Source organism: Schistocerca piceifrons, chromosome 6 (assembly GCF_021461385.2).
Source record: "Schistocerca piceifrons isolate TAMUIC-IGC-003096 chromosome 6, iqSchPice1.1, whole genome shotgun sequence".
Taxonomy (NCBI): domain Eukaryota; kingdom Metazoa; phylum Arthropoda; class Insecta; order Orthoptera; family Acrididae; genus Schistocerca; species Schistocerca piceifrons.
In genome coordinates this window covers 324,430,475-324,453,848 of record NC_060143.1, presented here as the reverse complement: position 1 = coordinate 324,453,848, position 23,374 = coordinate 324,430,475, and the positions used below count along the sequence as shown (strand labels likewise).

At 44.5% G+C, this 23,374-nt stretch overlaps 1 protein-coding gene across 1 annotated transcript in view; it reads left to right on the top strand.

Annotated features, from left to right (window-relative positions):
- LOC124802913 (prolyl endopeptidase FAP-like) overlaps positions 1–23,374 on the top strand; it is a 760,857-nt gene that overhangs the window by 651,566 nt on the left and 85,917 nt on the right. The window contains exons 7-9 of the mRNA XM_047263983.1: positions 1,020–1,135; positions 8,824–8,947; positions 18,078–18,301. Of these exons, the coding sequence (XP_047119939.1) occupies positions 1,020–1,135; positions 8,824–8,947; positions 18,078–18,301 (464 nt within the window). The remainder of the gene's footprint in view (positions 1–1,019; positions 1,136–8,823; positions 8,948–18,077; positions 18,302–23,374) is intronic.

The following is a 23,374-nucleotide window of genomic DNA, read 5'->3' as shown; positions in this document are numbered from 1 at the left end:
TCGGCCCACCTGGCGGCGGTCGCCATTTATTTTATTTATGTTCGTCCTCGTGATAATAGAGAGCTTTTTTCTTACCTAATTCCAAATATTAGTTTTTTTCTTGTATTGATGATGTGTTCTACAGGGTGTTACAAAAAGGTACGGCCAAACTTTCAGGAAACATTCCTCACACACAAATAAAGAAAAGATGTTATGTGGACATGTGTCCGGAAACGCTTAATTTCCATGTTAGAGCTCATTTTAGTTTCGTCAGTATGTACTGTACTTCCTCGATTCACCGCCATGATTTCATACGGGATACTCTACCTGTGCTGCTACAACATGTGCCTTTACAAGTACGACACAACATGTGGTTCATGCACGATGGAGCTCCTGCACATTTCAGTCGAAGTGTTCGTACGCTTCTCAACAACAGATTCGGTGACCGATGGATTGGTAGAGGCGGACCAATTCCATGGCGTCCACGCTCTCCTGACCTCAACCCTCTTGACTTTCATTCATGGGGGCATTTGAAAGCTCTTGTCTACGCAACTCCGGTACCAAATGTAGAGACTCTTCATGCTCGTATTGTGGACGGCTGTGATACAATACGCCATTCTCCGGGGCTGCATCAGCGCATCAGGAATTCCATGCGACGGAGGGTGGATGCATGTATCCTCGCTAACGGAGGACATTTTGAACATTTCCTGTAACAAAGTGTTTGAAGTCACGCTGGTACGTTCTGTTGCTGTGTGTTTCCATTCCATGATTAATGTGATTTGAAGAGTAGTAATAAAATGAGCTAAAACATGGAAAGTAAGCATTTCCGGAGACATGTCCACATAACATATTTTCTTTCTTTGTGTGTGAGGAATGTTTCCTGAAAGTTTGGCCGTACCTTTTTGTAACGCCCTGTATACACTTCGCATAAAGCTGAGGGTGTCAGTTTAGTTTTATATGGACCTTCAACTCATATAACTGAGATTCGGAGCTTATACTGTCTATTAACCTATTGATAAATCAAACCTTTCTGATTGCAGGTGGGCACGCCTAATCCCGTGGTGACGCTGTGGGTGGCGGACGTGAGTAACCCCAAGCAGGTAATCGTCACCGACCTGAAGCCGCCGCTCGAGGTCAAGTCTTCACAAGCTCAGTGGTCAGTAAGCACGCTTACTATTTACTTTCTTTACAATCTCAGTTGTCTAGCGGGAGGTGGACACGATTAAAATTTGGCAGATCTGATTAATCGTGAGTCGGGAAGACGCAGTTGTGAATCTAAAAATGTAAACCGGCAGTCAGTTGGCAATGAGTGGGGACAAGTTCATGTGGTAAACAGATAGAGTTGGAGGCTTTCAGTGCAGTTTTGTCTCAGTTTTACAGAGAGTACTCTACTGCATTGGCTCCTTACTTAGCTTGCATTTATCGCGAATCTCTTGCCCAACGTAAAGCCCCGAGCGACTGGAAAAAAGCGCAGATGACGCCTGTATATAAGAAGGGTAGAAGAACGGATCCTCAAAATTACAGACCAATATCCTTAACATCGGTTTGTTGCAGGGTTCTCGAACATATTCTCAGTTCGAATATAATGAATTTTCTTGAGACAGAGAAGTGTCTGTCCATGCATCAGCACGGCTTTAGAAAGCATCGCTCCTGCGAAACGCAACTCGGCCTTTTTTCGCATGATACCTTGCGAAACCATTGATGACGGGTATCAGGCGGATGCCATATTCTTTGGCTTCTGGAAAGCATTTGACTCGGTGCTCCACTGCAGACTCCTAACTAAGGTACGAGCATATGGCATTGGTTCCCAAATATGTGAGTGGCTCGAAGACTTCTTAAGTAATAGAACCCAGTACGTTGTCCTCGATGGTGAATGTTCATCGGAGGTGAGGGTATCATCTGGAGTGCCCCAGGGAAGTGTGATAGGTCCGCTGTTGTTTTCTATTCACATAAATGATCTTTTGGATAGGGTGAATAGCAATGTGCGGCTGTTTGCTGATGATGCTGTGGTGTACGGGAAGATGTCGTCGTTGAGTGACTGTAGGAGGATACTATATGACTTGGACAGGATTTGTGATTGGTGTAAAGAATGGCAGCTAACTCTAAATATAGGTAAAAGTAAATTAATGCAGATGAATAGGAAAAAGAATCCCGTAATGTTAGAATACTCCATTAGTAGTGTAGCGCTTGACACGGTCACGTCGATTAAATATTTGGGCGTAACATTGCTGAGCGATATGAAGTGGGACAAACATGTAATGGCAGTTGTGGGGAAGGAGGGTGGTCGTCTTCGGTTCATTGGTAGAATTTTGGGAAGATGTGGTTCATCTGTAAAGGAGACCGCTTATAAAACACTAATACGACCTATTCTTGAGTACTGCTCGAGCGTTTGGGATCCCTATCAGGTCGGATTGAGAAAGGACATAGAAGCAATTCAGAGGCGGGCTGCTAGATTTTTTACTGGTAGGTTTGATCATCACGCGAGTGTTACGGAAATGCTTCAGGAACTCGGGTGGGAGTCTCTGGAGGAAAGGAGGCGCTCTTTTCGTGAATCGCTACTGAGGAAATTTAGAGAACCAGCATTTGAGGCTGACTGCAGTACAATTTTACTGCCGCCAATTTATAATTCGCGGAAAGACCACAAAGATAAGATAAGAGAGATTAGGGCTCGTACAGAGGCATATAGGCAGTAATTTTTCCTTCGTTCTGTTTGGAAGTGGAACAGAGAAAGAAGATGTTAGTTGTGGTACGAGGAACCCTCCGCCACGCACCGTATGGTGGATTGCGGAGTATGTATGTAGATGTAGATGTAGATCTAGCAATAGATTATTGTGTTGTGCTGCAATACGATTGTCGTCGTGAGCTCTATTGCATTCTTCAGAAGTGCCCAAAGAAGGATGCTGCAACCCTTGACGTTCATGTTTCTCGAATGTGGTTTGATACGTCTGCTAAATTTCCTGAAATAATGAAACATCTTTATTGCGCCTTCATGGTTGGTAAGCTTGATTATACCAAGTCTCTTATAAAGAATTTCAACAAGGTACAGTTCATTGTTGACAGTCGTCTTCATTGGTCAGTGTGTCGACTGAAAATGGATAAAATAGAGTTTCGTGCCGTTATTGAACATCTTCGTTTCAAGGGTTGGACTGCCGCACCAATCAAAATAGAATTGCATAAAGTTCACACGGACTCCGCCCCATCACTGAAGACCATTTGCTTTTGGATTAATGACTTTAAACGTGGTCGGACAAGCACCGAAGATGAAGCGCGTTCCAGCCGTCCAGTTGACGTCCTGCTATCGTAATTCAAGACCACTGAATAAAAAATGGTGAGACTCCTGAGACTGTGAAGAGGCTGTGTGCGAAATGGCACCGCAATTGCTCACAGTCAACGAAAAGCGCATCCGGCACAACATTTCAACACAATGTCTGGCGATGTTTGATCGCAATCCGCGAGAATTTTTGCGCCGAATTGTTCTTATCGTTTACAGTCACCGAATTACTGTATATTTTTTCTGTTGTATTTGAAGGAAGCTCCCAAGAGAACTTCAATAACATAAAATGTATGGGACATTATCAGAAAGTATCGAGATGACAGCGCCGCAAAGCACTGTCCCGCCGTCAGGAGAAGAGGTTTCACAAACGTCTGCCCCATTATACCAAACGCAAGCGGTTCGTTTATTTGATGTAGACCTTGAGCATTGCTACACGCTAGAAAATTATTCCGGAGAAACAATACTGCCCGTTGAGCATCTGGAGTTAACGAGAGCACAGGCTAGTGTTATAAGGCATTACATACGTTCGGGATTCGGTGTTTTCTAAAGACCTCTTGTTTTAATCATCGCCACAGATAAGAGTACAGAAGTGGTAAGTTAGATGGCTGTGCAGACCATTTGACGTTTCCTGAACTGCCGACCCAATGCTCTCCAAATGTTGTCTTAAGAGGGTCCATCACTACGTGTGTGGAATAGGAGGGACATCAGTCATCTGGGTGCCACACCTATTGCCTTATGTACAGTAGGATGTTTTCCAATAACAGCGGCAGCAGCATATCTTAGGAATTCGAGATACTTGAGTGATTTAGACTCCTATCAATAAATCAGAGATGAATGATGCGGGTCTTGAAAAACATGCACCAAACGTTGATAGAATAAGAGCATTATTTTTATTCACTTCTGTGAGCCAACTTTGATTTTCAGCTCACTATTAGTGCATATTACGATGATTGTCTTTCCCATTGTTTGAAACAAAGCTTCTTCCTTGAGCAAAATTTTGTATAGACATGTCGCATCACTTTGCGCTTTTCGTAGATAACTTTTGGAGAATTGTAACCAATTTTGTAAATTTTGTAAGTCATTCACATGAAGCTGTAGATGCAACGAAATGTGAAAAGGATGAAATGCGATGGAATGTAGTGTTGTTTGGTTTATCTCTCTCGTACTTCAGAGATGCCTCTTACTGACATTTGCACTGTATGTTACTGCTGTTAAAATGTTAGTTTCATTTCTTTCGTCAGTTGCTCTTGTTTTTCCTTGGCGTGTTTTATTCTCCACACTTCCAGTTTCTAGAACCTTTTTATAACGTTTGCAACGACTGATCATGAGTACCTGGCACGATCTGGATATTCTTCAGCATACAACCGCATCGCTGCTATAATAGTTTGCCGAGATCCGCCATAAACGATATTTACTTTTTCGACTGTCATATATATTGTGACTGTCTCAATAGCTTTACAAGAAAGCTATGTGATTGTTACAGCTGCAGAACCCACGATGCTGGGCTTCAAGCCCACAGGTAAATACTAGAACCTTAGCTGAGTTTCGTGTTTGCTTGCATCTGGTGTAACAGGGCAGACGTTAGAGGAAACTCTTCTCTTGACGACGGGGCATAGTTAGTGGCGATGTTAACTTTATGCTATTTGATCAAGTCCTTTACGTGTTATATCGTTGACGTTCTCTTAGAACCTTCTTTCAAATGCCATAGAAAAAAATCGCTGTCGTAATTCGGTGACTATAAACGATAAGAATCACTTGCGAACGTCAAGAACTTCGCCATATTGTTCGCTATAACTTGGGGAAAACAGCACCTCGATATATTTATTCATTCGGGATAAATCTGGAGTTGCCAGTCTTAGCTGCCTCGCCCCCTTTAGAGAAAGACAGCACGAATGGTGACAGGATTGAGTGACCCGTGTTTCGGAGATGCGGAAGAAACAGAACTGGCAGATACTTGAAGATGACGCAAGCCATCCCGAGAAAGCCTGCTTACGATGTTTCAGTCACCAATTTTAAATTGCGAATCTAGGAATATACTAGGACGCCCTACGTATTGTTACCACAGGGATGGTGAGGACGCGATTAAAGCGCGCTCAGAGGCGTTTAAAGAATCATTTTCCCGTCCTTCATACGGGAATGGGAAGGGCAAAAGCCGTACGCTAGTGATACAACGGGAAGTAATCTCTGTTATGCACTTCACAGTGGTTTGCACAGTATGGTTGTAGATGTAAATGTTGAACTGTATGGAACATACTAAGTCTTCTAACTACAGCAGCACCATAACATAGGAATTATGTTATTGTTGTTGTGGTCTTCAGTCCTGAGACTGGTTTGATGCAGCTCTCCATGCTACTCTATCCTGTGCAAGCCTCTTCATCTCCCAGTACTTACTGCTACCTACATCCTTCTGAATCTGCTTAGTGTATTCATCTCTTGGTCTCCCTCTTCGATTTTTACCCTCCACGCTGCCCTCCAATACTAAATTGGTGATCCCTTGATGCCTCAGCACATGTCCTACCAACCGATCCCTTCTTCTGGTCAAGTTGTGCCACAAACTTCTCTTCTCCCCAATCCTATTCAATACTTCCTCATTAGTTATGTGATCTACCCATGTGATAGGAATTATAGCAGGAGCAATATCGAAAAAACGGTTATTCTGTTTGAACATACACTGAGGTGACAAAAGCCATGGGACACCTCCCAATGTCGTATTGGATCTCCTTTTGCCCGGTGTAGTGCAGCAATTCGACGTGACCTGGACTCACCAAGTCGCTGAAAATCCCCTGCAGAGTATTGAAACGTGCTGCATCCATAGCCGTCCATAATTGCGAAAGTATCGCCGGTGCAGTATTTTCTGCACAAACTGGCATCTCGATTAGGACCCATAAATGTTCGATGGGATTCATTTCGTCCAAATCATTCGCTCGAATTGTCCAGAATGTTCCTCAAGCTAGTCGCGAACAGTTGTGGCCTGCCGACGTGACGCATTGTCATCTATAACCATTTCATCGTTGTTTGGGAACATGAAGTCCATGAATGACTGCAAATGGTCTCCAAGTAGCCAGACGTAATAATTTACAATCAATGATCGCTTCAGTTGGACCAGAGGACCCAGTCTATTCCGTCGAGTCATAGCCCACTCTATTACAGAGCCCACACCAGCTTGCACAGTGCCCTGTCGATAACTTGAGCCACGGTTTCGTAGGGTCTGCACCACACCCGAACGCCACCATCAACTGAAATCGGGACTCGTCTCACGAGGACGTCGTTTTCCAGTCGTCTAGGGCCCAACCGACATTGGCGCGCTGCAGGCGACGTCGTGCAATTAGCAAAAGCTCTTTCGTCGGGAATATGCTGCCGTAGCCCATTAACGTCAAATTTCGCAGCACAGTCCCAGCGGATACGTTCGTCGTACGACCCACATTGATTTCTCAGGTTATTTCACGCAATGTTGCTTGTCTGTTAACACTGATAACTCAAAGAAAACACCGCTGTTCTCGATCGTCAAATGAAGACCGTTGGCCAATGCGCTGTCTGTGGTGACAGGCCAAGCCTCAGACTTGGTATTCTCGGCACACTCTTGACACTGGGGATCCTGGAATAATGAATACCCTAACGATTTCCGAAATGGAATGTCTCATGCGTCTGGCTTCAACTACCATTCCACGTTCAGAGTCTGTTAATTGCCGTGGTGCGGCCATAATCACGTCGGAAACGTTTTCACATGAATCACCTCAGTATGAATGACAACTCTGCTAATACACTGCCCTTTTATACCTTGTGTACAAAATACCACCGTCAGTGTATGCGTACATATCGCTGTTCCTGACTTAACCGAACATATTTTCGAATGTCTTTGAGGAAAGAAGACAACAGAGTCCTGGATTAAACAGACTAAGAAATATATGAAAATAAACCACACGCGAGAAAAAGAGGTGACAGAAAAGGAATTTTTTATGAAGAAAGGATTGAAAGTAGGTGGCGTGGTTGAATGGAAGAATACTAAGAAGTAGAAAGACATACCAGGGAATCAACCAGAAAATTGTCCATGATCCTTAGGAGACCAAAACTGGAATGGTTAATCAATAATGCTAATAACAATAATGTGTAAGTGGTTGCTAAGGTGTCAGGGCTGTGAATGCGGATGCTACTGAATCTCGTGGTGATGGTAATGCCCTGTGACTCTAGACGAATGCCGGCCGCTGTGGCCGAGCGGTTCTAGGAGCTTCAGTCTGGAACCACGCTGCTGCTACGGTCGCAGGCTTGAATCCTGCCTCGGGCATGTGTGTGTGTGATGTCCTTAGGTTAGTTAGCTTTAAGTAGATCTAAGTGTAGGGGACTGATGACCTCAGATGTTAAGTCCCACAAGGCTTAGAACCGTTTGAACCATTTCTAGACTACTGCAATATTGAATTTATGGTGTTGTTTCATCTGAATGCAGAACTGTATAACACAAAGGACGCATGAAAGGGAGATAATTGCCATATTTGTTCAGATGAACAATTTATAGGAAAGTGAGACTACTAATTTTGAGGGGCGATCAAAAGTTTCCGTTCGAAGGCCTTACAGTATAGAATCAGTATGTCAAGGCAAAATCGCCGTGAGCACTGACGCAGTCATCCCACATCGACGCACCAGCTTGAAGATAACCGTTTGGTAAAACACCGTGTCCTGCTGCGTGAAGAGGTCAGTAACTAGAATGAGATTTTCACTCTGCAGCGGAGTGTGCGCTGATATGAAACTTCCTGGCAGATTAAAACTGTGTACCGGACCGAGATTCGAACTCGGGACCTTTGCCTTTCGCGGGCAAGTGCTCTACCATCTGAGCTACTCAAGCACGACTCACGCCCCGTCCTCACAGCTTTACTTCTGCCAGTATCTCGTCTCCTACTTTCCAAACTTTACAGAAGCTCTCCTGCGAACCTTGCAGAACTAGCACTCCTGAAAGAAAGGATATTGCGGAGACATGGCTTAGCCACAGCCTGGAGGATCTTTCCGTGAAAGGCAAAGGTCCCGAGTTCGAGTCTCGGTCCGACATACAGTTTTAATCTGCCAGGAAGTTTCAGGTCAGTAACTGCCTGCTGCGCTCCCGCGTCCAGCAAGTATCTTTGACCCGTCAAGGCTTTTATTTAAGCTACTGAAGGCGTAATAATCCCATGGAGAAAGACCATGACTATAGGGCAGGTGCTCCAGTGCCTCCATTTCAGTTGTCGTAACTCCTGCAGACGTACATTATCATGAAGCAGCAGCACCCCTTCTTGCCCAATTCCACAATGGTGGGTTTCCACAGACATGCTGCCCCATACTCGTTCTTCATCCTCCGATGGATGTCTACCCGTGTGTGTCCTTCGGCAGCCAAGAAAAGAATAACAGCGTGATGGTCCTGTTTGGACGCATTTGGTAATAACATCAGCATAATTCACGTTGCTGCATTTACCGCATGCATCGGAGTCTCGCTACGTTGCAAATTTGCTGCAGCAGCGCCCTCAAACGGAAACTTTTTGATCCCCTTATAATTCTGGGATTTTCTGAGTCGATGTGATTTATCACAAATCTGTGTGGGATTGCAGGGACCAGTACTTCACGTCGGTGAGGTGGCTATCTAACGATGAGGTGTCCGTGGTGTGGTTGAACCGCCGGCAGAATGTCTCAGTCATATCCATTTGCCGCGCCAAGGTGTGGAATTGTGAGCAGGTGAGTCACCCCAGTGCAGTACTGGGCTTCGTTTAAGATTTATCTCTACATTATCTGATTAACTAGCGCTGCTAGTTTCCTTTTTACTGCCAATCTTACATTAAATCCAAAGATAAAAAATCTACACATTATTTCTTAGCAGCCAGTCACTGTTAACAATGCTGCTCTGCTGGCTATTAACCCTTTGGCTGCACATTTAGTCTGAGCGTCCGCCTTCTATGTGCGTGGAATTTTCAAGTGGAGCATATACACTGACGTAAAAAAAAATCTCAGCACCAAAAAATAAATAATGCTGAGTAATGAAATTTCGGGAATACATTTGTCTAGGTAACATTTAAGTGGGCACTGCAAGATTACAGGTTAACGTAAGCGCGAGATATGCCATTGCAGATGTGTAATGCTGTTACGTTAACAACCGGTGTGACTGGGAGAATATAGAATGCAAACGCGCATGCATCGTTGATTCCATATTTTTAGATTTCCAGAAGGCCTTTGACACCGTTCCTCACAAGCGTTTTCTAACCAAACTGCGTGCCTGCGGACTATCGCCTCAGTTGTGCGACTGGATTCGTGATTTCCTGTCAGAAAGGTCACAGTCCGTAGTAATAGACGGACAGTCATCGAGTAAAACAGAAGTAACATCCAGCGCTCCCCAAGGAAGTGTTATAGACCCTCTATTGTTCCTGATGTATATTAACGACATAGGAGACAATCTGAGTAGCCGTCTTAGAATGTTTGCAGAAGATGCTGTCATTTACCGTCTTGTAAAGTCATCAGATTATCAAAACGACTTGCAAAATGATTTAGATGAGATATCTGTATGGTGCGAAAAGTGTCAATTGACCCTGAATAAAGAAAAGTGTGAAGTTATTCACATGAATACTAAAAGAGGTCCGCTAAATTTCGATTACGCGATAAGTCGCACAAATCTGAAGACTGTAGATTCAACTAAATACTTAGGGATTACCATTACAAGTAACCTAAATTGGAACGATCACATAGATAATATTGTGGGTAGAGCAAACCGAAGACTGCTATTCATTGGCAGAACACTTACAAGGTGCAACAAGTCTACTAAAGAGACTGCTTACACCACGCTTGTTCGCCCAATTCTGGGGTATTGCTGTACGGTGTGGGATCCGCATGAGGTGGGACTGACGGATAACATCGAAAAGGTACAAAGAAGGGCAGCTCGTTTTGTATTATCGCGAAACAGGTGACATAGTGTCACAGACATGATACGTGAATTTGAGTGGCAATCGTTAAAACAAAGACGTTTTTCATTGCGACGAGATCTTCTCATGAAACTTCAATCACCAGTTTTCTCCTCCGAGCCGGCCTCTGTGGCCGCGCGGTCCTAGGCGCTTCAGTCCGGAACCGCGCGACTGCTACGGTCGCAGGTTCGAATCCTGCCTCGGGCATGGATGTGTGTGATGTCCTTTGGTTAGTTAGGTTTAAGTAGTTCTAAGTTCTAGGGGACTGATGACCTCAGATGTTAAGTCCCATAGTGCTCAGAGCCATTTGAACCATTTTTCTCCTCCGATTGCGAAAACATTCTGTTGCCACTCATCTACATAGGGAGAAATGATCATCACGATAAAATAAGAGAAATAAGGGCTCGTACAGAAAAATTTAAGTGATCTTTTTTCCCTTGTGCCGTTCGAGAGTGGAACTGTAGAGAGACAGCTTGAAGGTGGTTCACTGAACGCTCTGCCAATATTGTGAACAGCAGAGTAATCACGAAGGTGTAGATGTAGATGTACTGGTGCCGGATGTCAGTTTATGGGATGCAGTTCCACGCCCGCTGCACTTGGTCAGTCAGCACAGGGACAGAGGAGATGTCGTCCGTTGATGTCCCACATGTGTTAGACTGGAGACAGATATAGTGATCGAGCAGGCCAAGGCTACATGTCGACACTCTGTAGAGCATGTTGTGTTACAACAGTGGTATGTGGGCGAGCGTTATCCTGTTGGAAACCGCCCCTGGAATGCTGTTAATGAATGGCAGCACAACAGGTCGAATCACCAGAATTACGTACGAATTTGCTGTCAGAGTGCGTGGGATAACCAAGAGAGTGCTCCTGCTGTCATACGAAATCGCACCCTAGACCATAACTCCAGGTGTAGGTCCAGTGTGTCTAACACGCAGGCAGGTTAGTAGTGGGCCCTCGACTGGTATCCTTCTAACCAACACACGCCCATCGCTGGCATCGAGACAGAACCACCTACCTTCGGGAAACACAACAGACTCCCACCCTGCTCTCCGATGAACTAACGCTTGACACCACTGAAGTCGCTAATGGCGTGGTATGGGGACAGTGGACTGCACGCTCCAAGCCATCTGGCTCGAGCTATCCTTGAAGTGACAGATTTTTAATAGCTCGTTGTATCACTGTGGTGCCAACTGCTACTCACACTGCTGCTGCAGATGCAGTACCATGCGCCAGAGCATAGTAGCAGCAGCACCACGTGATCGTCCGGAGCGTGGTCTTCTTGCGACCATACACATCCGTGACCACTGCTGTCAGCAGTCATATACAGTGGCTACATTTATACCGAGTATTTCTGCGATATCGCAGAAGCAACATCGAGCTTCTCGTAAGCCTATTAGACGATTTAGCTGAAACTCGGAGAGATGCTGAAATGGCGTCTTTGCCACGTTAAAGGCTTACCTGACTAATATCAGCTCACCACGACCAATCTGAAAGGTAATATTCGCCGCACAACTCCTACTTGGTGATGCGATTTTTTTCCGTCAGTGTTTATACGATTCTAGCAGTCGATAGTTATTACGGAGAAAAAAATTAAGACACATAAAATGCAGAGTTATAGTGTTAACTTACTTTCTTTTTTTAATCGTTATAGAGACTTACTTTTTTTAAGAGATCATATTAGGTGGAAAAATATGTAAGTTTTTACATTAGCAAAACTTCAAAGTGTGGTGTCTTTCAAAACAAAAATTCAAACATAAAGGTTCATTACATTTTATACAAATTTATCTAGTGTCACTTCCTTTGTAATGTATTGCGCATACAGCACACTGTCTGTTGGCAGTCTTCTTTGATGTTCCTAGGAATAACGAGATAACGTGGCTCTCGGTTAGGGGAGCAAATATCAAATCAGCCGATATGCTTCCACGAAGGCCCTCTGTTGAAAATGAGATATTGAAATACACTACTGGCCATTAAAATTGCTACACCAAGAAAAAATTCAGATGATAAACGGGTATTCATTGGACAAATATATTATCCTAGAACTGACATGTGATTACGTTTTCACGTAATTTGGGTGCATAGATCCTGAGAAATCAGTACCCAGAACAACCACCTCTGGCCGTAATAACGGCCTTTATATGCCTCGGCATTGAGTGAAACAGAGCTTGGATGGCGTGCACAGGAACAGCTGCCCATGCAGCTTCAACACGATACCACAGTTCATCAAGAGTAGTGACTGGCGTATTGTGACGAGCCAGTTGCTCGGCCACCATTGACGAGACGTTTTCAATTGGTGAGAGATCTGCAAAATGTGCTGGCCAGGGCAGCAGTCGAACATTTTCTGTATCCAGAAAGGCCCGTACAGGACCTGCAACATGCGGTCGTGCATTATCCGGCTGAAATGTAGCGTTTCGCAGGGATCGAATGAAGGGTAGAGTCACGAGTCGTAACACATCTGAAATGTAATGTCCACTGTTCAAAGTGCCGTCAATGCGAACAAGAAGTGATCGAGATGTGTAACCAATGGCACCCCATACCATCATGCCGGGTGATACGCCGGTATGGCGATGACGAATACACACTTCCAATGTGCGTTCACCGCGATGTCGCCAAACACGGATGCGAACATCATGATGCTGTAAACAGAACCTGGATTCATCCGAAAAAAAGACGTTATGCCATTCGTGCACCCAGGTTCGTCGTTGAGTACACCATCGCAGGCGCTCCTGTCTGTGATGAAGCGTCAGGGGTAACCGCAGCCATGGTCCATGCTGCTGCAAACGTCGTCGAACTGTTCGTGCAGATGGTTGTTGTCTTGCAAACGTCCCCATCTGTTGACTAAGGGATCGAGACGTGGCTGCACGGTGCGTTACAGCCATGCGGATGAGATGCCTGTCATCTTGACTGCTAGTGATACGAGGTCGTCTGGATCCAGCACGGCGTTCCGTACTACCCTCCTGAACCCAACGGCTCCATATTCTGATAACAGTCATTGGATCTCGACCAACACGAGCAGCAGTGTCGCGATACGATAAACCGCAATCGCGATAGCCTACAATCCGACCTTTATCAAAGTCGGAAACGTGATGGTACACATTTCTCCTCCTTACACGAGGCATCACAACAACGTTTGCCGGCCGGTGTCAGTCTGGAACCGCGTGACCGCTACGGTCGCAGGTGCGAATCCTGCCTCGGGCATGGATGTGTGTGATGTTCTTAGGTTAGTTAGGTTTAAGTAGTTCTAAGTTCTAGGGGACTGATGACTACAGATGTTAAGTCCCATAGTGCTCAGAGCCATTTGAACCATTTGAACAACAACTGCTGTTTGTGAATGAGAAATCGGTTGGAAACTTTCCTCTTGTCAGCAGATTGTAGGTGTCGCCACCGGCGCCAACCTTGTGTGAATGCTCGGAAAAGCTAATCTTTTGCATATCACAGCATCTTCTTCCTGTCGGTTAAATTTCGCGTCTGTAGCACGTCATCTTCGTGGTGTAGCAATTTTAATGGCCAGTAGTGTATATCTTCCCGTTTGAATTTTATACAACGCATGCGTGTTCAGCAGAGACAGATCCACCAAATGAAAAAAAAAATACTTTTCTATATCATTTTACAGTTTTTCGTACATATTACACTGAACTTAGCATCATGTCGCTCCCGTCGACGGCCCCCATATTTTCAGTGTAGCTCACGATGCAAGCAGGTTTTCTTTCTGATTCATTTGTGCTTCTGTGAGTTTTATCAGTAGCTATATTTTAGCTTTTATTAAGAGTTGAAAGCCTTCTCTCTTTCCGCTTGTCGCGACACTTGAGAGCAAGAAGTTTATCTCTTGACAGAAACACGATGTCACACGGCTTAAGATTTTTCCTTACAGTTCCATAAGTATATGTCATTTTGTCATGCAAATAAGAAAATGACGCCGGGCTAGTGTACCAACTGTCAACACATGGCGCGTTTGACCTTTACCAAAATTGAGTTCTAGTGAATTGTCGGCCAGTGTGGCCGAGCGCTTGTAGGCGCTTCAGTCTGGAACTGCGCGACCGCTACGGTCGCAGGTTCGTATCCTGCCTCGGGCATGGATGTGAGTGATGTCCTTAGGTTATTTAGGTTTAAGTGGTTCTAAGATCTAGGGGACTGATGACCTCAGATGTTAAGTCCCATAGCGCTCAGAGCCATTTGAACCATTTCTAGTGAATTAAGAACAATGCTTCCAGGTATTCCAGCATTTACAGCAGAATCGATTTTTTTTTTTACGTCCGTTGCAGCATCCATTTACACGAAACAAAAAACTTTACGCTAGATTTACAGCATTTGGATGGGACGTGCTGTTTGAAGAGGACAAGACCTTTGCAGAGAATAAATTCTTGTGAATGCACAATTTTTTAAAAGGATGAAAAGCATCTGGAAATTTTTATCTTAGATGACTCGGAGTTCCCCTAAATTTCCAGGCTTTATCATCTCTTGGCATGATCTGCACAAACATTGGAGTATATCGTTGATCCAATAATTGTTTATTTCATTTTTCCTCACTTGAGCCATCAGAAAATATACAGCAAGGAAACAGTAAATTTCACCACCGTTTGTGGTTTTCCACGGCCGCAGTCTTGATTTTTCACTGGTTTCGTTGCAAAGGTGCTCATAATATAAATTACATTGCTCAGCTATGTATTTTACAATTTCTTGACCAAAACAGCTTGGAAGCGGTCACATACAGTAGATTTATCATCTAAATTGACGATTTTGCAACCAGAATGACTATTATCGAAATTACACACTTATGGGTCCAAATCATAGTCTTCCCCCCTTAAATCATCTGTTTTGTGTCTTTTAGCAGATTTGTCAGACGTATGCTCAGACTCTTCTTCGATTTCGGAGGGAGGAGCGGGAGTAACATCAAAATCTGGATCTATGTTTGCTGGTTCTCAAATATTTTGAATATTTGTGGTGACGGATTTACCTACAGGCTCATTGGAGTCACTGTCTGTCCAACCATCATCAACAGGATCGCGCAAATGAAGTCCTTATCGTCACTTTGATTTAGAAGACCCAGCCGCTCATCTTCCGTAACAGGACGGTAACGTCGTGTCATTTTATTCGATGACACGGAAAGTGCAGCAAACAAATCAGGTAATGTTATGATACCACTTACCTCTGGTTCAGCATTCAATAAGTTGTTCGGATGATTCCCAGTATTCCAAGAGTTAGACCGCCAACTTATATAACAATCATCTCCGACTCGCTGGACGGATAGTAGACGTCATACGTATCTATGCGATTGTGGCAGTGAACTGCTGTAAATATTTTTCATACTAAGTCGTATATATACGCCTGGAGCACTGGAATTGTTAGCACATAACGGGTGTCTCTCGTAAGAATGGTCAGGCGCGTTTTCTCTGGTGTTTCGACAGACATTTGCCATTTCGTTTTTGCAACGTGCAGCTGGTGTCAGTCCAAACAAATCCTGCTCACCGCCTCTTTCATACGACGCCCGGAGACTTCGGAATGCGCTGGTTTTTTTCCCGTTCCGAAGAAAATGATATTTGAATCGGAATTTTACGTGCTCATTCAACAGGGCATTATCAGATTAGTGTAAAACGATGGTTGTTTTCCCGATATGTTACAAAAGGAACAAAAAAACGCGAATAATAATCAGTAATCTAGCAGCGACTGAGCAGTGCGTTTGTGTATGATGGTAGCAGTCAGCACGGGCCAGGGCAGCATAGTCGTTGCTGGAGTATTCGTCAATCCTCGCGTTTTCTTGTCCCCGTTTATACATATCAGTAAAACGAATCCTGCACTGCACTGCCCCGCCAGGTTAGCCGAGAGCCCTAATGCGCTGCTTCCTGGACTCGGGTAGGCGCGCCGGCCCCGGATCGAATCCGCCCGCCGGATTAACGACGAGGGCCGGCGTGCCGGCTAGCCTGGATGTGGTTTTTAGGCGGTTTTCCACATCCCTCTCGGTGAATACCGGGCTGGCCCCCACGTCCCGCCTCAGTTACACGACTCACAGACATCTGAAACACATCCTCACTTTTCCATGATTTACACTGTACGCAGACAGATGGGGTACTCTGATTCTGTCCCGGGGGGTATGGGGTGGCGGCAGGAAGGGCATCCGGACTCCCCTCCACATTAACATGCCAAATCTGATTTAACCAGGCCCACCGATCGCAAAAATGCGGGACAAAGGCGCAAGCGATAGGTAGATAGAATAGAATCCTGCACTGGACTAAGTTGGGACGACCGCATCTGGCACGTAAAATTCCACTTTAAAAATCATTTTGTTTGTAATGGTAAACAAACCGACGCATTCCATCGACGCTGGGTGTCGCTTGAAAGACGCGACGAGCAGCATTTGTTTGGGCTGACTCCAGCTACAGGTTGGAGAAACAAAATTTTAAATATGTGCCAAAAAACCAGAGAAAAAGCGCCTGACGGCTCTTTGGAGAGAGGTCCCATATATAGGGCTACATCTGGAGCAGTGAAAGTGTTAAAATTGCAACATCAGGAAGGAAAATAAACAATGAAATTCAGCTTATTGTGTGTATAAATTACAGATAGTCCAGTCGCGTTAATATGGCCACCACCTATTTTCGACGTCAACATCCAATGATCACTCACGGATGTAGGTGGGAGTACTAGCAATGGGGGATATATAAAGTGTGTCGGTGGGGTAGCAGGGGGGAATAGGGGGAGGGGGGTTGGAAGACAATGTAATCATTGCCGTAGTGCGAAAACGGAGCGATTTATCTGGTGTCGAAAAGGGCATGACCATTGGCTTTCAGGCCAAGGGCGGAAGCATTTCCTAAATGGCTAAATGTGTTAACTGCTCACGTGCTACCGTGGTTAAAGTATACCGTGCATGGCAACATGGCGTCAGAGCAACTGTGGTGCGTGTGGCGCCATAGATGATAGAGGTGAACAAGAGCCGCAGAGGTGCGTAAGGGCAAATAGATGTGCAACTGTCGACGTGACTGCCCAGATGAGCCAAGTGGCTACCAACAGCGTCTCCTCAACGATCATTCAGAGAAAGTTGCTGTGTATGGACGGCTCTCCGCAGCATGCACCTGTTTCGTGCACCCATGCTGACTGCTACTCCTTGGTGACGAAGGCCGGAATTTGCACGCCAATACTGGCGACGTTGCCGTTTTTTGATGGCGCTCCATGAATCTGTTATAAGAGGCGACCAAAATATTTACGTTCAAAGGCCGTACAGTCCAGAATTGGTATGGCAATGAGGCAAAATCGCAATGAGCATCGAGGTAATCACCCCACCGATCCACCAGGTCCTGCTGTGTGAAAAGGTTAATAACTGTCTGCTACACATTCTTGTCCAAAAGGAATCGTCGACCCTTCCAGGCCTATTTTAAGGGACTGATGGCGGGATCAAAGCGTAGGGAGAGATCAGGACTATAAGCCGGGTGCTTGAGGGTGTCCCACTAGTAATGGATGAGGCTGGCCATCAAGATCGACCAGCGTCTTGTCCTATTGCGACCAGCACAGGACTTGGCACGCCATTCCAGAATGCTGGTTTTCGATAGATACGCTGCCCCATACACATTAATCATTCCCTGATGGATATCTATCGATGTGTGTCCTTCGGCAACCAAGAAAATAATAACAGCACGTTGATCCTATCTGAATGAATTTGTTAATAACGTCGCCACAGTTCACGTTTCCGCATTTACTGCCCGCACTTTGGAAAGACACAAAAGGCCATACAAAGCCCTTGCCTACATGTCGGTGCTTATATACTCGCATCGGAGACGTGCTAAGTTTCATGTACACTGTGGTAACGCCTTCTAGCATAACCTTTTTGATTGCTCCTTGTATTATCAGAACATCGTTGAAATTATGCATTGCATATGTAAGTGCCTCTCTCACAGCTTGAGCCTCAGCCAGTTCTGTCCCTGTTGCAGACGCACCTCGAGCAGTCCAGCACTTGGCTGGAGCCTGGCGAGGCGCCCCTATTCTCCCCGGATGGTGCGACGTACGTGACGGTGCTGCCGGTGCAGGAGGCGGACCTGGGCAGCTACCCACACGTGGTCCAGGTGGAAACGGATACGCAGCGTGCGACCACGCTCACACAGGGCGCCTTCGAGGTCACCAGTATCGCCGCCTGGGACCACGAGAACCACCTTGTGTACGTTGCCCCACGTCAACCACACAGACCAGTGCTCTGACTGTACAGGATTGTCGGTCAGTAGCTTAGGGGTTCCGAAGGCGACTGTGCAAAAACTAAGACACACAGAAAAACGACAAATACGAGGGTCACTCCAAAAGACATGCACATTATTTTTTTTAAAATCCATCTTTTATTCAACATGTTTGAAAGTTTTACAGTGTTTAGATACATCCTTTAGGAACAATATTTTCATTTCTCCACATAATTTCCATCCCTCTCAACTGCCTTACGCCATCTTGGAACCAGCGCCGGTATACCCGGACAGTAAAATACTGGACCAGCCTGTTGGAGCCACTGTTTGGCAGCGTGCACAAGGGAGTCATCATCTTCAAACCTTGTTCCACGAAGAGAGTCTTTCAGATTCCCAAAGAGATGATAGTCACATGGAGCCAGGTCATGACTGTAAGGCCGGTGTTTCAGTGTTGTCCATCCGAGTTTTGTGATCGCTTCCGTGGTTGTCAGGCTGGCATGTGGCCGGACATTGTTGTGTAACAGCAAAACATCCTGCTTTTGCCGATGTGGCCGAACACGACTCAGTCGAGCTTGAATTTTCTTCAGTTCGTCACATATGCATCAAAATTTATGGTGGTTCCACTTGGCATGATGTCCACAAGTAAGAGTCCTTCGGAATCGAAAAACACCATAGCCATAACTTTTCCAGGAGAAGATGTGGTTTGAATTTTTTTTCTTGGGTGAATTTGCATGGTGCCACTCCATTGGTTGCCTCTTCGTCTCTGGTGAAAAATGATGGAGCCATGTTTCATCACCTGTCACAATACTTCCAAGAAATTCATCTCCACCATTCTCGTACTGTTCCAAAAGTTCGCTGCATACCGTTTTTCTTGTTTCTTTGTGAGCCACTGTCAACATCCTGAGAACCCACCTGGCACAAGCCTTTTTTAACGCCAACACTTTCAGTATTCTGCAAACACTTCCTTCCCCTATCCCAACGTAGCGTGACAATTCGTTCACTGCGATGCATCTGTCAGCAGTCACCAATTCGTTAACTCTCTGCACATTGTCTGGGGTGTGTGCAGTACGAGGCCTTCCACTGCAAGGACAATCCTCCATATTGCCGTGCCAGCTTTCGTCACGTAACCTGCTTGCCCACCGACTAACTGTACTGCAATCGACAGTAGCATCTCCGTACACCTTTTTCAACCTCTTGTGGATGTTTCCCACTGTCTCGTTTTCACAGCACAGGAATTCTATGACAGCAAGTTGCTTCTGATGAATGTCAAGTGTAGCAGCCATCTTGAAGACATGCTGTGACGGCGCCACTCACAGGAACAGGTTGAACTAAGTTTGAAAACAAGCGGGAGAGTGGGGCACTCTGAACCACGGGGCACAATGAATCATGTAGCATAATTTCAGTATAAGGCGGTAAATTATTTTTTCCCCTGTGCATATGTTGTCAGTACTGCTCTACCGACTGCCATTTGTTTCCTGCGGGATCTAGTTCCCGCCATTAGTGTTGTACTCGTGATATGTTAGTTTTGCGACAGTGAAGTAATTTTTGGAGACGTAGATAGATTAAATATTGTCCATTTTGCGACAGTGAAGTAATTTTTGGAGACGTAGATAGATTAAATATTGTCCAATCCTTTGTCACCAAAGTTTAGAGAAAGTAAGTCATTGTAACAATATCAATACCATATTTTAATGATATAGTTCTTCAAATATTAACGATGTTCATTCATAACCTCACATGAGCTTTCTTTGAAATATGTACTATTGGGGCACATTGAAGCAAGTTCTCTTGGGGCACAATGAGCCATGGTTCATCGTGCCCCAGGAATCTTTTAATTGTCCAATACGAGCACTCTGTACTTTGTTTCCTTAGCATGGGTAAAAACATATGTGTAGATATTTAAGGCTTTTAAATTAGAGACGTTCAGCAGTCCTGTTTTATATTATCAGGTTTGAAGATGGTTCATTCATACCACAGGAAGACGGACAGAGGTAGAACTGACCACAATGTTACGCAAGAAACTGAACAGGATGTTCTCAATAAGGGCACGACAGTTCCGCCAAGCAGCTAAATCTCATTCAATACCTTACCCTACTCTTCAATGATATGTTCAAAACATTAAATGTGGTTCCAGCGAAAGACTGACACCAAACTATGACAATCGTAAGGTGTTTTCTGTGGAGCACGAGAAAGAATTAGTGAAGTATTTGTTGCATTCTTTTAAGATATGCTTTGGTGTTGACACTAAAACATGCAGGCACTTAGCAAGTGGGCTGGCTTTGAAAAAAATGGTTCTGAGAACTGGACGGAGGGAATGGCTGCAGTGGACTGGTTCTATAGGTTCATGAAATGAAATCCCAGTTTACATATCCAAACCCCAGAGGGCTGCAGCTTATTCAGAGCAATGTCCTTTAATCGGTATACTGTTTCAAATTTCTTCAAAAACTTAAAAGACCTTTACCGGAGATGCCCTACTTTTGCAGATGATACAAGGATTTTCAATCTGGATGAAAGCAGTACCTTAACTGTACCAGATAGGCTTCCAAAGGTCTCCATCCCATCAAGGATGCACAATCTGCAGGACAAGCCTCAGTCGATGTCAGCCAGTCACAAGATCTGCAGCAAGCAGGACCATCAGCAGTGCTTAAAACCCAAACTGCTTTTCCTAATGGAGTTTCTCCTGAAATAATTCGAGGATATCCAAAATCAGAGAACAGAAAGAAGAGCAATAAATGTAAGAGAAGATGAAGTTTAATTGCAACTGATACACTGGAGAAAGATTTGTTGCAAGCCACAAAACATCACAATAAAAAGGACAACCGTAAGCTTTATAAGCAGGAATCAGATGATGACATTAGTGAGGCGTATTATGAAGAGAGCGATGCCAATGTGGATGTGTCTGGTGAAAACTTTGAAGACTTGGACAAATTACCAGAAACAGATGATTTCGTTTTGACCAAATTTGAATTGAAAAACAAAACACCAATTTACTAAGTGGGGAAGTTTTTGAAACCGAAGGACGACGCAGGAGACTATCAGGTATCATTTTCGAGAAAAAGTGAAAAATGGGAGGGAAATTTTATTTTCTTCAGGTAAAGGATGAAGCTTTTGTTTCAGCTAGCAGCATACTTTACGTGCCCCCATGACCTGCTACTAATGGTGTGACAAAGAGACAAAAATCATATTTCAAATATGGAATCAGCTTCGAGTCCATGGATGTTCCGTAATTCCAAAATAAGTTACATGATTGTGTGCCTCCAGATTTAATTATATGATTCACATGTGGAATATATGTAAACATTATGTTTAAAGCACATTTACACTTACTTTGTATGCTAAATAGGTTCTTTCAATGAACCTGTACCCCACATGTGGGGCACAATGAACCATTTACCAAATTTTCTTCGAAGGTGTGCAGGTAAAAAACAATTCATGACAATGCAATCATATAAGGCCATTTGATATTTGAATGAATAAACTGTAACATCTGTAAATCACAACTCTGTAATAAAATTATTGGATGAGTAACATGGAGAAATATTTTTTGTGGTTCAATGTGCCCCACTCTCCCATATCTACACACTGTAAGACTTTCACACTTGCAGAATTAAAACTGTATTTTTACAAAAATAGTGTGCATTTCTTTTGTAGTGACCCTCATGTTAGGGGTAGAGCATCTCTAGAGGTTTCGATAAATAATACGCAGAGGTGGCAAAAGTCATAGAATACCTTTTAATATTGTGTCGGGCATCCTGTAGGGTGTAGTGTGCTGGGTGTATTGCAGTAACTTGACGTGGCATGGAATCAACAAGTCGTCGGAAGTCATGTGCAGAAATACTAAGACGTACTGCCTCTACAGGTCTCCATAAATGCAAAAGTGTTGCCAGTGCAGGGTTTTGCACAGAAACTGACCTCTCGATTATGTCTCATAAATGTTCACTCGGTGGCCATATCACTAGCTCAAACTGTCCAAAATGTTCTTCAAAACAATCACACACAATTGTGGCCTGCTGACATGCCACACAGTCATCCATAAAAATTCCTTCATTATTTGGTAACGTGAAGTCCTTGAAATGCTGCAGACGGTCTCCAAGTAGGCGAACATAACAATTTTTCGTCAATGATCAATTTAGTTGTTCCAGAGGACCCAGCCATTCCATGGAAACACACCTCATGCTATTATGGATACAACATCAGCTTACAAAGTGCCTTGCTGAAATCTTGGGTCCATGGTTCCGAGGGGTCTGCGCCACACTTGAACTCTATCACCAGGTCTTACTAAGTAAAATCGGGACTCATTTGACCAGACCCTGGTTTTCCAGTCTTCTACAGTCCAATCGTTATGGATCAAGAGCCCAGGTGTGGTGCTGCAAGTGATGATGTACTGTTAGCAAAGGCGCTCACATCTGTCATCTACTGTCATAATCCATTAACGCCATATTTCTACGATTATTTCAAGTTCTGCTACTTGTCTGTTAGCACTGACAACTCTACGCAAATGCCGCTGCTCTCAGTCATTAAGCGAAGGCCATCAGCTGCTGTGTTATCCATGGAGCGAGGCAATGCTTGAATCTGGTATTCTCGGCACACTCTTGACACTGTGGATCTCAGGATATTGAATTCCCTATCAATTTGCAAAATGGGATGTCCCGTGTGTATAACTCAATTACCATTTTACTTTTAAAGTCTGTTAATTTTCACCATGCGGCCATAATGACGTTGGAACCTTTTCACACGAAGCACCTGAGTACAAATGACAGCTCTGCCATTGCACTGCCCTCTTGTACATTGTCCATGTGATAATACAGCCATCTCTGTTGTGTCCCATGACTTTTGTCACCTCAGTGTGTGTGTAGTGGCAAAGATGCAAAGAGCAATACTGGGGGGCAAAGCATCAGAACATGTACACAAATCATCTGTTCCTTATTGTCACACCAAGTGCCGGACTGAGACTTGAACTCGGGACCTTTGCCTTTCGCAGGCAAGTGCTCTACCGACTGAGCTACCCAAGCACGACTCACACCCCGTGCTCACAGTTTTAATCTGCCAGGAAGTTTCAT